The sequence below is a fragment of the Microtus oregoni genome, unplaced genomic scaffold (genome assembly GCF_018167655.1).
Source record: "Microtus oregoni isolate MIOR12 unplaced genomic scaffold, Mior012 000045F_ref0000178, whole genome shotgun sequence".
Classification (NCBI taxonomy): domain Eukaryota; kingdom Metazoa; phylum Chordata; class Mammalia; order Rodentia; family Cricetidae; genus Microtus; species Microtus oregoni.
The window spans coordinates 16,593,821-16,607,654 of record NW_024543219.1 but is presented as its reverse complement, the minus strand read 5'-3'; the positions used below and the strand labels follow the sequence as shown (position 1 = coordinate 16,607,654).

Sequence of the window (13,834 nt, the reverse complement as noted above, 5' to 3'; positions counted from 1 at the left end):
CTTTTCCCATGTTTTCTTTCCATTAAAAAATAAAAACAGAAGTGTTTTTTTTATATTTCTCTCCCTCCCTAAATAAGCAAATGCTTGTAAAATGCTAGCTAGTAAGGAAAACATAGGGCTGTGCATGAGCTTGGGGGTAGTGTGAGCTTGCCTCATACATGGGTCCAGAAGAAATCATTATATATCCCCTGATCTTTGATTTATTCTCATGTGTTGTATATAACCATATATAGGCCTATAGGAAATTTTCTTCAGAATTTAAGATTTCTTATAACTCAACACTAGAATGACAGCCCAGTGACACAGAGGGAAATAAATGGATCTGAAGAGAAATTTTGTTAGTATTCAGGCACACCCTCACACAGCACCTCACACCATCTGCCTGGCTGTATAGCAAATGGTATCCTGTCCCTTTAAGAGACCCTCCGTTCACTCTCAGTCTCTCTAGTGCTCTCCCTCCCTTCCTCTCTCCCTCCCTTCCCTCTCTCTCTTCTTCTCTTTTCCCCCACTGAGGAAAGCAGGTCTCAGCCTCTTTTCCTTCTCCCTCCTCCCTCTCTCTCTGTTTCTCTTTCTCTCTGTCCCTTCCTCCCATCCCTTCCTCCCCACTACACCTCCCCTTTTAATAAAACTTCGCACCCAATCTCCATCTACATGGCATATTTGTCTGTCCCTTACCAGCCGCGGGTTGAACCTCACCCACATGCCGTGGGACCTGGAAAGATTTCTAAATGTCCCACTGGCACACTGGAAGATGTTCAACACCATCAGCCGTCAAGTGTTGCAAATCAAAATTCAATGAGATGATACTTGATATCATTAAGATAGTGAAAATACAAAAGATAAGTCAATCCTGATGGCACAGTTCTACAATTCCAGCACTTGGTAGAGGAGTGTGTGTGTGTGTGTGTGTGTGTGTGTGTGTATCACATATGAGTTTGAAGCTGGACAGCAAAATATGGTCTAAAAACTGAAAAGTACATGTTGCATGATGAGGATATAAATCACAGGGAAAGCACTTGTCTAGCATGCACAGGTGCTGGGACATATGTGAGAGTGTAAACATACCAGAGAACAGGAACCTGCTACATTACTGCTGGAATGTAGATTAAAATGGTGCGGCCACCAGCACCTGAGCATTTATATAAGAAAAAAGGGAGATACCCCAATTACCTACTGCTTGATGAGTAGGAAAACAAAGGGTGGTGTGTTAATACAGTGGTCTAGTTTATAGTCATGGAAAGGGGTAGAGAAAAGATACATCCTATAACATGAATAAATATCACAAACATTAAGTTCAGCTGAATGTAGCCAAAGGACTGAAGAGTGGGACACTTCTTTATTAGATGATTTGATTTCTCTTTAATACCCAGAATGAGACACTTGAAACAGAAAGTTAGAGTGGTAACTAATAGATGATGGGGGTCTGGAGAAATGGAGAGTAACTACTAATGAATAAAGTGGTTTTTCTCAAATGACAAAATTATTTTAAAAGTAAAAAAATGATGGTTGCATAATTTTAAGAACATAGTAAAAATACCTACTGGCTTATATACTTTAAAAGAGTGAACTTAGCCGGGCGGTGGTGGCGCACGCCTTTAATCCCAGCACTCGCGAGGCAGAGGCAGGCGGATCTCTGTGAGTTCGAGACCAGCCTGGTCTACAAGAGCTAGTTTCAGGACAGGCTCCAAAACCACAGAGAAACCCTGTCTCGAAAAACCAAAAAAAAAAAAAAAGAGTGAACTTACTACATAAATGTATTACTTCTCAATATCTACAGATCATATTCATTTCATGTCTATGTATGTTTTGTCTGCATCTATGTATGTTCACTGTGTGCATGTCTGGTGCCTGCAAAGAGACAAGAGGGTGTTGGATCCCCTAGATATAAATATCTGTGAGCTTCCTTCCATATGGGTGTGGTTGTAGGTTGAAGGGTTTGTGCTGAGAGGTTTTGAGGACTACTTTTCTCCTCCAGGGGCATGTAGAGTACCTTCCAGTACAGTGAACTGTGGTTAGTAGGTGAATAATGTAGTTAGACACCAGCTCAACTTCTCCATATTCAGTGACAGAAGTGTTCCCTCCAGAAACAAGACCTTAACATCAGGTTGTGTGAGCAACCAAGAGCCATGGCAATAGCCTGTGCTATTTGGTGGTTTCCATGGGTCCCTTTGGTGAATGACTCAACAGGCTGTAACCTGTTCCTGGCACCGGAGGTGTCATTTGGTGGCACTAGATATCTAGTTGAAGTCTTCTCTCCCCTGTTGTTTTTTTTTTTTTCTCCCTGTGGATTCCTTTCACATATGTATAGGAAGGTTCCGGGATAGTCAGTGTTCATATAGTTTTTCAAAGGGCCTTTAGTATTGGTTGTCTCTCTCCATTTTCCTTCCTTTACCTTTCTGCCCATCCCCCTTTCATTAAACCATCCAATTCTAGTTTTCCTTAATAGCTACATAACACTATAGACTTTTTCCTTTCCTTGAGAGATACGCTTCTTTCTCCTGGTCCCTTACTAGGTTCCATACCTCTGTGGGTATTCAGATTGAAGTTCCCGTATCATCAGAACCTTAACACCCTTAAAAGAGAAAACATACAATATTTGTCTACATGTACTGAGCACTGTATGCTTTTGTCGCTTGAGTCTGACATGGGCATGCACAGGACACACACATGGTGCACAGCTGCTGAGTACCACTGTGAGCTCATAGCGCATCACTATGCCCCTGTAACTGTGTTGCTAAGGAGGAAGCAGAATTCAGCTCACACTGAACCAAGGATCTGCCCAAGCAGGACGCTTATTTGGTTCAGTGGGGAGTTTTAACTAGATTTTGAACGTTTACTTGTTGGATTTGGGAGGGTGCGGGTGGCTAAAGGGGAAGGCAGGGAGGGGCAGTAGGGCCGGGAGGACCGGGAGGGCTGGGAGGGCCAGGAGGGCCGGGAGGGCCGGAGGGGGGTACGGGGTTGTCAGGAAGGCCAGGAGGGCCAGGAGGTCTGGGACGGCCTGTGGAGCCTTGAGCCTCAACATGCAGGAAGATTTCAGTTATGATGCCCTTACCATTCGGGCCCCTCAGCGAACTCGCTGGTATACCCGCCTGTGGTCTGCATGCCGGGGTTGTGGGTGCTTGTGTCGAAAAAAGCGGCGATTTCCCTTGTACCTTATTGGGTACGATCCTGTGGGACGGTTCCAGAGGGCAGCCGCTGTGGGCGATGTCGCTTTAGTGGAGAGATTGATCAATGCCAGTGAACACCAGGTTAACGAGTGCGACCGGAGGGGCAGGTAATGGGGTCTGAGGAGGGGCGAGGGGCAGGAGGGGCAGAAACTGTTGGGGACAGTCAGGGTCTACCAGGGAGAAACATACCTTCCAGAGCTGCAGCCTGTGGGAGAGCAGATGTCATGCTTAAGGCTCTTCTTTCATGGAGACCTCTGGGTTTGTACCTGCTTTAGGCTCCTAGGCACCTGAAACCTGCACACCTTGGAAGGGCATCTCTGAGACTTTCTTTAAGAGAAGCAAAACAAAGAACTTCAGTTAGTTTACAAATCCCTTTACATTGTCTCTTTTAGAGCACTTTATTGAGGGCTTTACAGGAAGTTAGCTAAAAAAAACCACATACATCTTTTTATGTGTACACTTAAAATTTTTTAGGTTTGAGTGTATTTTCAGTGTACCACACAAGCATAGGAAGAAGGTGTTGGATCTCCTGGAACTGGAGTCATGGACAGTTGTGATTGCTGTGTGGGTGCTAGGAATCCTACCCAGGCCCTCTGCAGGAAAAACTAGAGCTTGTAAATGCCAAGCCATCTCTCCAGCCCTTTAATGTATATGTTTTTAATGCTATGTTATATGCAACACAGAAAATTGTATCATAAGATAAATTTTCACATAAAAAGCCAACTCAAAGCCAAAAAAAAAAACAAAACAAAGAATTATCAAGAAATCTTATGTTCTTATGTCTGTTTTATGCTTGCTGAGGGATTTCATAAGGAAATTTTCAACTTGAACTATAACTCTGTCCCCCGGCCCCTTATATACATGTGTGTGTTTTGGTACATACATGAAGGCTAACAGTTGGCATTCTCTTTGAAAATTTCTTTTCATCTCATTAAAATATCATATGTGTGTTTGCACCTGTGCCTCACACATGCCAAGTAAGTGTGTGAAGGTCCGAAGAGAACTATCGACAGCTGTGTTCTGCCACATTGTGGATTCTGGGGTTGAACATAGGCCATTGGCTCTGCCAGTAGGTGCCCTACCTCATGAACCACCCTGTGGTTCCTCCACCTCAGCTTTTTAGACAGATTCTCTCACCCAAATCCCCGCTGTGTTTGACTGATTGTCTTGGAGTATACTGATTGACCTAGACTTGCTGGCAAGATAGATTTGGGGATCCTCCTGTATCCACATCTCCAGCACCAGTTTCTCAAGGTGCTGGGGGTTCTGAAGTTGGGTCTCAGGCTTGCAGGGTGAGTGATTTCCCAACTGAATTGTAACAATCACTGCGGTCCTCTTTCCTAGTCCTTGTTTCCTGTTTCTCACTAGATTATAGGCAGGAAACAATGACCCTCAACAGTAGGTTCTCCATAGCTCACATGCTTCTTGATCATGTCTGTAGTTGTGAGGTTATTTAGTCTATAGTTATTCAGTCTTCCAAATTAGAGTTTCATACAAATAATAGGACAGTAAATTATTGTTCAAAGTATTTTTGCTTAATAAGTGTATTCTTTAAAAACAGTGAATTTTCCAGCTGTATTTATCCGTTATGCCAATCCACTTATTCCCTGCACGTAACTTAGATATCTATTGTACAGCATACAAATCTACTAGCTTTCAAGACCTTCTCATTCTTAAAATATTACATTTCTCTGTCCAGTGTGTTTTCCTGACGTTCTATAAATTTAAATAGTGAAAACAAGGAATGATGCTCAACTGAATCCCTAGTATTTTTTTGTCTTTAAGCTTTTTGAAAATCAAAGCAAGGGAGCTATGATACCAAGGGTTATCTCCTTCTGGATATATTTGCTCAGTTTTGGTGCTAATTCATGGAGGTATAAGGCAAAGCCATTTGCTACCACCTGGTGTCTATATTAACATGGACATTCTGTCTATTGACTGAGGACTATGCTGTGTCCCTATTGGCAGCAAATATAGAAACATTAATTCTGGGCATTGAGAAATGAAAAAAATTAAAGTATTGATGAATGAAAACTTAGATTTTAGTTTGTTATTGCTATTCTAAATATGTTTACGTTTCATAGTCTTAAGAGCTACATAGATATATGTGACCTTTAGAAGTGTCATGGGCCTGTGGATTGTGTCATATTTTGTTGGATGTAAGGCACAATGGACTGCATGGTGACCTTTTATTTTGTATGGTAGCAAAGTAAAAAACATTGCCTATTATATTCATAAAATATGAATTATAAGTGGCAGACATCAACGATGCTAAAGTGTGAAATAAAAAGTAAGGTGGGTGCGGTGGTACTGCTTGCATTCCTACCTACTGGGAGGATTACCTACCAAGTTCAAGGCCAGCTTAGGGAATATAGTTTTAAAATATTGTAAAGATACTTGAGTAAAAACTTTCACATCTGCAGTAGGTATAATTCTGCTATTTCTCTTCATTGAAATATTGTGTTTGTTACCATTAGGAACAAATTGTAATTGTATCCAGCAAACACTGAGCTGTCAGGTACTGGAAGCATTTGTACATGCTCTTGAAGATGTGAGTTGAAGCGTCACAGCAGCACTGTGTAAGAGAGCTGCAGTGTTGAATCCCCATTCTACAGATGGAGAGATTGATTTGTGGAGCTCATAGGAAGTCTGTGTTGTAACTAGTAACACTCCGTGATTAGAGTAGGATTCAAATCCAATCTGAGTTTAATCTACTGGGCATTCTCCTGTTATCCAGAGAGGCTGCTCTGAGGAAGGGTGAAGCTTGTGATAGAGCACTCGCCTTGAATGGGACAGCCATGCGCTATATGCCTAGCACAGAAAATGAACACCTGAGGAGAGAAATAAGTAAATAAGAAAATTTTAGTTTCTTCTCTTACATCAGAAGGAAATGCACATTGGTGTCTACTTGAGTGTACCTTTACATAATAATCTGTAATTTCCTAAAATGTCCTCTCAATTTGTAGGAGTCCACTTCACTACGCCTCTGCCCATAATCATCCAAATGTAGTAAGATTGCTATCATCCAACGACTGTACCGATATTAATATGAAGGATGATGAAGGCTGCACGCCCCTAATAAAGGTAGCTATCGGGAAACACTTTTGGTATAAAATGGATTAGAAATTATCCATGTTTGGTTTTTGTTGCTGTGATGAAACACTAGCCAAAACCATCCCAGGAAAGGAAAGGTTTATTTGGCTTACAATTCCACATCACAGTCAGCCATGAAGGGAAACCAGGTCAGGAGTTCAATCAGGACCTGAGTCAGGAAATGAAGCAGAGGTCATGGGGGAACGATGCTTTTCCGTGGCTTTTTCCAAGGCTTGCTCAGATTTCCTATACTACTCAGGACAACCTTCCCAGTCATGCCATCACCCCTAGGAAGCTGTGCCCTCCCAGATCAACCTCAATCAAGAAAATACTATACAGGCTTCCCAGAGTCTAGTCTGGTGGAGGCAATTCTTCAAGTGAGGTTCCTTCTTTCCAGGTGTCTTCAACCTGTGTCAAGTTATCAAAACAAGCAAATGAACAAGCTGCCTCCCCCACTACAACAATGGCCAAACAGTGCTAGTGAAATCCTTTAATATCTAGGTGTGGTGGCACACCTCTGAAACTCTACCACTTGGAAAACTTTGGTGGAGAGGTTATGAATTTAGGAAAGTCTGGGTACTTGAGAGGGATAATATGCATGACCTAAACAATTGGTCTGATCCAAGGGTAACTAGTCAATGGAATTGTTGGAATGCTTATTAAAGTTCTTGATTTCAGTGTCTCTTTCTTTATCCAATACCCACAGGCCGCCCAATGGGACAATGTAGAATGCATCTCTATTCTACTCATGCACGGCGCTAATCCCAACATTGTAGATGACAGTGGCTATGCTGCCCTCCACCACGCCATTTGCAGAGGGAACTTAAGAGTTGTCAGCAAACTGCTGGAGTATAATGTAGATATGAAAGCCAAAACAAAGGTAAGAATCATTCAACTTCATTCACAATGTACTTCCAGCAATGACACTCAGATCACTTTCCACATTCTGAAGCACAAGCAGTCTCACTGAATCTGTTCAGAGTAAAGCATTTTTTCCAAATCTGTTTTTCATAGTTTTGTAGGTAACTTAAAGGAACTCAGCACAGCACATTTTGTTTCAGACTTGGGCTTTTCTGTAAAATTCAAGAAGTAAAGGACTTGGGCCCACACATACTTCACATACACACAAACAATAGAAAAAAATAATTTTAAGCTAAATGTCTGTAGAAAAAACAGAAATCTGTTGCAATTAAGAAGTTACTGATGTGACTTGTCCCTCAGAGATGAGGCTAGAGTGGGAAGGTCACAGGCACACAGGTAAATGTGGAAATTTGATCATTGAAGAAAACATACTGAGAAGACATTTTCACTTAACTTTTTCAGATTTTATATGTACATAACAAAGGGGCCAAAATGGGACTCTGTCTTAGACAAGGAGCAATTCCATTGTAATTAATGACCTAAGACTGAATCCAGAACGTTCCCCAGTCAAGTTTAGCCAATTGGGTAAACAGTTCCAAACCTGGCCGTATAGGGCCGGGACCAGAGTTGCAGGATCTGGCTGCTACTGACCACATGTGACAGAAAAATCCCACAATGGATGAAACTGTTACTAATTCTGTCCAATCAACATGCCCCCCATGTAACTGCTCCCTGACTGCTCAATTATTGAAAAGATGTTTAAAAGATTAAAAATTTCCCATGTCCACTTTAGAAGGGCCTGTATGTCTTTGTCCGTGGTCCTCATTATCACTTTATATGGGTGATGGACTGTTGCATGCTGGCTATTTCTGAAGAATAAGCATTCTTTGTGTTTACATAACACTTGAGTCTGAGGTCTTCCTCCAGCATCATTTGGACCACTACAACAGGAAACGATGTTTGGTTTGGGAGAAAATTTTTAGGTTAGGGAAAATAGTTTTGAAAAACAGGTTGAGAAACTGCTCCAGAGATGCCACTTGAGTTCACTCATTCAAGAGAGGCATACCAAATCTATCTCCACGTTTTAGGATTGGGGCAATGGAGGCACATCTCCATGGAGCTAAGAAACTTGGAACCAGCAAGTGTTTGTGGGAAGTTCTGGAAATAGTGGTGTTCACGGGCATTGTTGGACAGGGGAAGATGTTTCAAAGGAAAGGGAAGCCCTGTGTGTGTGAATCTGCAGCAAGGACTGAAGGAAAATCTATCCCTTTGTGACTCATTTTGTTTACAAAAATGTGTGATACATTTTTCATTTGAGAAGCATGTCAATTTATAAAGTGAAATTTTTCCTTTACAGTGTGGGTTGACACCCTATAAACTCGCTTTGTTTGAAAATCAACTTGAAATGGCGCAGTTTTTAATTGATAACGGTGCGGATGCACATTCTGAGCTTACACCATATAGGTACTGTTTCTTTTTTATAATCTTAGTGCTGTTCTTGAGGGTGTCATTGCTTAAGTAATGAACACTAAAATGCTAGAGGGAATATGGCTTCAACTCATAAGCACATATTGAGAAAGACTATCTCACAGGGAGTGTGAGCTGGAAAAGAGACTGTTCCAACATAAACAAAGGAACAGTGTGTACCAGGGCTCAGCTTCCCATTTAAAAACAAGTTGTCATTTCTAATCTGATTTGATTGGCAATTTTCTACTTGTTAAGGCAACTTCACATTAATGTTGTTTACTTTGAAAAGTTTCAACTTTATTTTCAACACTGAAATGTATAGTTTTATTATTCTTAGCCTGTTCCTTATATATTTTCTTCTTATATATGTTCAACTTAATTTTTTTTTCAAATCATGTTGTCTCTTTGATCACTCACTCTACTTTAAGTGAATTTTGAATCAGCAAATAGATTAGGGTATCCATCAATTAGATGATATTACCAGATGCTATTATTTTTTCCCCTCTACTGTCTGAAATATCTTGACACTGTGTTAGTCAGATGTGAATATGTACACCCAAATTTCTGAAACAGCTAATCTGGATAAGGACACTTGTCCAAAATGAGTACAAAGAACTAAGACTCCATTGAGAAAATGCCTCCATAAGATCTGGTTGTAAGGCATTTTCTTAATTAGTGATTGATGGATAAGGGCCCAACACATCATGGGAGGTGCTGTTCCAGGGCTCATGGCCGTGAGTTCTATAAGAAAGAAGAATGAGCAAGCCAGTAAGCAACTCCCTTCCATGGCCTCTGTAAGCTCCTGCCTCCAGCTTCCTTCCCCATTTGAGTTCCTGCCCTGTCTTTCTTTAATGATGGACTATGGTGCAGACATATAAACCAAATGAATCCTTTGGTCCCCAAGTTCATTTTGGTCATGGTGTTTTATCATAGAAATAGCAGCTCTAAATACTTGGTATTTAAGATGAGTTCAGCATTAAAAATCAAATGATTACCTTTTTTGTTCATACATACAAGCTTAAAGTCCGATGAATTAAAAAGTAAAGCCTGTGTGTTGTGTATGTTTTTATTGAAAATACACTTTGGACATACCATATATTCTAAAAATGGTTTAGCATCCTTCATCTTCATGTACTTGTTTTTGTGTCAGAGGACATGCATGCACTGATATTCCCAACCAAGACACAGTACAACACTGTGTGATGGCTTTGTCTTCCATCTTATTTGAGGCATTTTTTAAATTTTTATTTGGCAGTTGGCCACTTACTCCAGGTAAGCAGGCTGGGAAGCCTCTTTGGTATCTTACTACCTCCACTTCCTTTGTACTATAAAAGTGCTGGGATTATAGATACATTACACAGTGACTGACTTTTTGTTGAATTCCAGGTATTCAAATTCTGGGCTAATGTGACAATTAAGTATACCCACTGAGCCATCTATCTGGCTCTAAAACACTCAATTTTTATTTTTTAAAATTTATTTATTTATTTATTAATTAAGGATTTCTGCCTCCTCCCCGCCACCATCTGCCATTTCCCTCCCCTTCCCCAATCAAGTCCCCCTCACTCGTCAGCCCGAAGAGCAACCAGGGTTCCCTGCCCTGTGAGACGTCCAAGGACCACCCACCTCCAGCCAGGTCTAGTAAGGTGAGCATCCAAACTGCCTAGGCTCCCCCAAAGCCAGTACGTGAACAGTCAATTTTTAAAAGAAGAGTTTGAGCCTAAATTAAAGAGGTGGTTATAATTATGGAACTAAGGCTTCTGAGTGCAGAGCACTTTCAATTAAACCTCTAATCCAGTTGGAGGGTCTGTGTTTCCCTCTAAGAAGAACCATTTGAGGTCATTTATTCTTACAGAAATTTGTAAAGCTGGTACTTTTGATGAAAATAAAGTATGCTTATGACTTTGACATGGAATAGCACAGTTTTAGGAATTCATGACTAGGAACATGTCTCAGGAATAAAGTACTTATCACACAAACCCAAGATTTCAGAGTTCAACTCCTCAGAACACAGAAAGGGCCTCATGTGCATGTGTGCATCTTAGCCTCAGGGAACCTTGAGGGACATGGGAGATGGAGACAGGAGACTGTCTGGAAAGTTATACTTTAGACAGTCTTGCTTTTTACAGCTGTTAACAAGAAACTCTGCCTCAAAACTAAGTTAGGAGGCAAGGACTGCCAGTCAAGGATGTCCTCTGACCTAAAAAACATGCACTAGGATCAACAGACACAAATGCATACACAGATGTGAACAAGAACGCATATCAAATATGAAGATGAAAAAGTAAGTTTAGGTTGTTGATCTAATAAGACTGGGGATCATTATCTGCTAAAAAGACATTGGAAATAGTGGTCGAGGTCGAAGGTTTTCTTAGTTTTCTGGAGATCACTTCAGCAGCAGTGCTATTTCGGACAAGGTTCACACCGCAGGTGAAAAGTCCCCTGACGAGCTCCAAGACCATGATGACAGCCAAAGCAGAAACTAGGAAAATAAAGCTGCTGGTCCAGAGTATCCTGGCAATAGGCGCTGAAGTACAGCAGTCTTAGCTGTAGCTGTAACCTGGGAAGAATAAAGCTGACAAAAGAGTGTTGCTTTCCTTGAGTTTTGAAGCTGGTTGTGAGTTACAAAGACTCAGGATTACACAAAAAGGCTTATGAACAAAGAAACAGCCAGGCGGTGGTTTCAGCATTCACACATGGAAGAACTGTTAAAACAATTTGAAGGTGCCACAACTGTCACAGCTTCTGAGAATGCAGGCAGAAGGATGCTTAGAAGCAAAAAAATAAAAATACTTTTTCATATACTGACCATTGAGAGCATAGTACTCAACAAAATACCTCCAAAGAGTTCTGACAGATAGGACTGTGGGGCCTTAGGGACAAGCAGGCAGATGAGTGGAACAGGAACACTGACACCACGAGCATATAAATACAAGGTTACTGGAGCATTCCAAGCAAATCTATGGAAAAAGCACTGCTATCATTCGTGTGTGTGTGCGAGAGAGAGAGAGAGAGAGAGAGAGAGAGAGAGAGTTTTAATCAAGAGCTAAATTTTCTCTGTTTCTTCTCTATGAGGGAAGGTGGGAAGGACAGCAGTCTTTAATCATCACCAACTGTTGAATGAATTTAGAGTTCTTAGGCTGGGCCTTGTTGCCCATGCCTTTAATCCAGAAACTTGGAAAACAGGAGGCACAGAGATCTCTTTGATTTCAAGACCAACATGATACATATAGTGGGATTAAAGTCAGCTGGACTGCATAATGAGATCCTGTTTCAAAAAATTATTTGTAAATATCTAATGTAAGATATATTAGGGACTCAAAAATAAAGAATTTAGAAAACATGCTAAGTGTTTTTATATGAATAGTTAAATGATGTTCACTTTTAAACATATGTCACAGTGGATGAGCAGCTGCAGTAGAATCAGAACAATCAATGAAAACATGTGCCAACTCCAAAAAAGGTAAGAATGACTCCAACTGCTCCTACCTTCCCTAAAGAAAATAAGGAAGAGTGAAGATTTTAGATCCCCAAAAAGGAGTTAAGGCAATCAAAGATAAATGCCGTTCTGTGGTTTTCAAATATTCTGAAAAGTCAGAATTAATTAAGAAATTATTTCAAAGAATTTTCAACTGTGAAAATATATTGTCAAAACATTGCTTATTTTATATTAATGCTAATATCTGTACTGCCGTTGAATAAAGAAGAAATCAACTTTACGCACACGTGTCCTCCATAGTCACATTGCAGCAAATAGGATTATTAGAGATACATATTCTCCTTGAGTTTTATGACAAACTTTGTATTTTGTACTGCATAACAGTCCACAGGTAGGTGTCACTAGAATGTAATTATGTCACAAACCAACCTCAGTAATCAATAACTTTCATTAAATAATTTCCTACCTTATGATATAATTAAAATCTTCTGACCTCTTTAATGTCTGAGCAATTTCTCAGTTTGGACAGTTTTGTCCTACTGTATAATTGTTTTCTTTAGAAATCTCCCATTTTAGGGTGAAAGCTTCGTTCTGTAATGAATGTATTGAGTTTATGAAGACTTATCAATCCTGACATGTTTTCCTTTTCTTTTTCTTTCTTTCTTCCTTCCTTCCTTTCTTCTCTTTTTTCCTTCTTTTTTTGTTTTGTTTTGGTTTTCTAAAGTGCTAGACATGGAGCACAAGGCTTTGGGAGCATTCTAGGCAAGCACCCTACCCATTATCCCTACCTTCAGTACTTTTCTCTTTAGTTTTTCTGAAATAGAACATGGTAAGGGTGAATATCATTTCCATGCTGCAAAGCATGATTCAGGAATAAACATTGGAACAAAAAACAGAGTGTAGAAAATGACATCATTCTGTATTTCAAAGAATTGTCTGCTTCTCCATTGAGTCTGGAGAGACTTTGTGGCAGTGGCAGGAACACCACGTAGTATTTACTTTCAGTAACTGTCACCACAGTGTCTTTTATACCTAAGTTGCCAGTGGCAACCACACTAGGTAGAGAATCCAAAACCCTCTCCCTCAAGAAGTAAGATGAAGAGAGTCAATATTATTGTAATGGAGACAGCTTTGTGTCACTTTATTATGAAGTTTGCTGTTCCTGGCATTTGTGGTGGTGAGAACTGACTGAGGCCTCCTGCATAATAAGCATAGGCTTTCCTACTGTGCCGCAATCCCAGTCCACTAGTTGATGGCTCAAATGACCTTCCTGAGTCATGAGGAATGCTTAAAAGCACATTAAGTTTCTCTGACTTTAATCAAGACAAAAACAATGAATAAAGGTTTCATTTCATTTTTGTTTTCTTATGTTTATTTTCGTTTTGTGAGACAGGGTTTTCCTGTGTGTTGACTTTGAGCCTAACCTGAAACTCATTCTGTAGACCAGGCTAGGCTTGAAATTACAGAGATCTGCATGTCCCTGTTACCAAGGCTGGGATTAAAGGAGTGTACCATCACTGCCCAACTCAAATGTTTATTTCTAAAAGCAAGCTGCAAGTGTCTAGGGAAGGATTGAGTGAGTTTATTGTTTACATTTGTAAGCATGTACAATGATCCTATGTCAGAAGGAAGCCCATGGAATTTGCTGCTGCAGTCTCACGGCTTCTTCTCTGAGGTAGAGCTCGGGGTTATTACTACCAAGGGAGGGATCTTTCCAATAATTCTTTTCAGGGGAGATGATGCCTGCTTTCTTGAGCATCCTTTAAGCTGCATATAAGGCTGGGAACACAGATGGAACTAAGGAATT

The 13,834-nt window shown here is 40.5% G+C and overlaps 1 protein-coding gene across 2 annotated transcripts in view; it reads left to right on the top strand.

Moving 5' to 3' along the window:
- LOC121435121 overlaps positions 1–13,834 on the top strand; it is a 90,078-nt gene that overhangs the window by 46,828 nt on the left and 29,416 nt on the right. Inside the window, exons 6-7 of one of the 2 annotated variants that reach the window (XM_041634213.1) lie at positions 6,967–7,140; positions 11,990–12,051. In XM_041634213.1, the coding sequence (XP_041490147.1) occupies positions 12,024–12,051 (28 nt within the window). In that variant the 5' untranslated portion in view covers positions 6,967–7,140; positions 11,990–12,023. Of the gene's footprint in view, positions 1–6,966; positions 7,141–10,192; positions 10,235–11,989; positions 12,052–13,834 lie in introns of those variants that run through there. The other variant, XM_041634214.1, reaches the window with a different exon arrangement.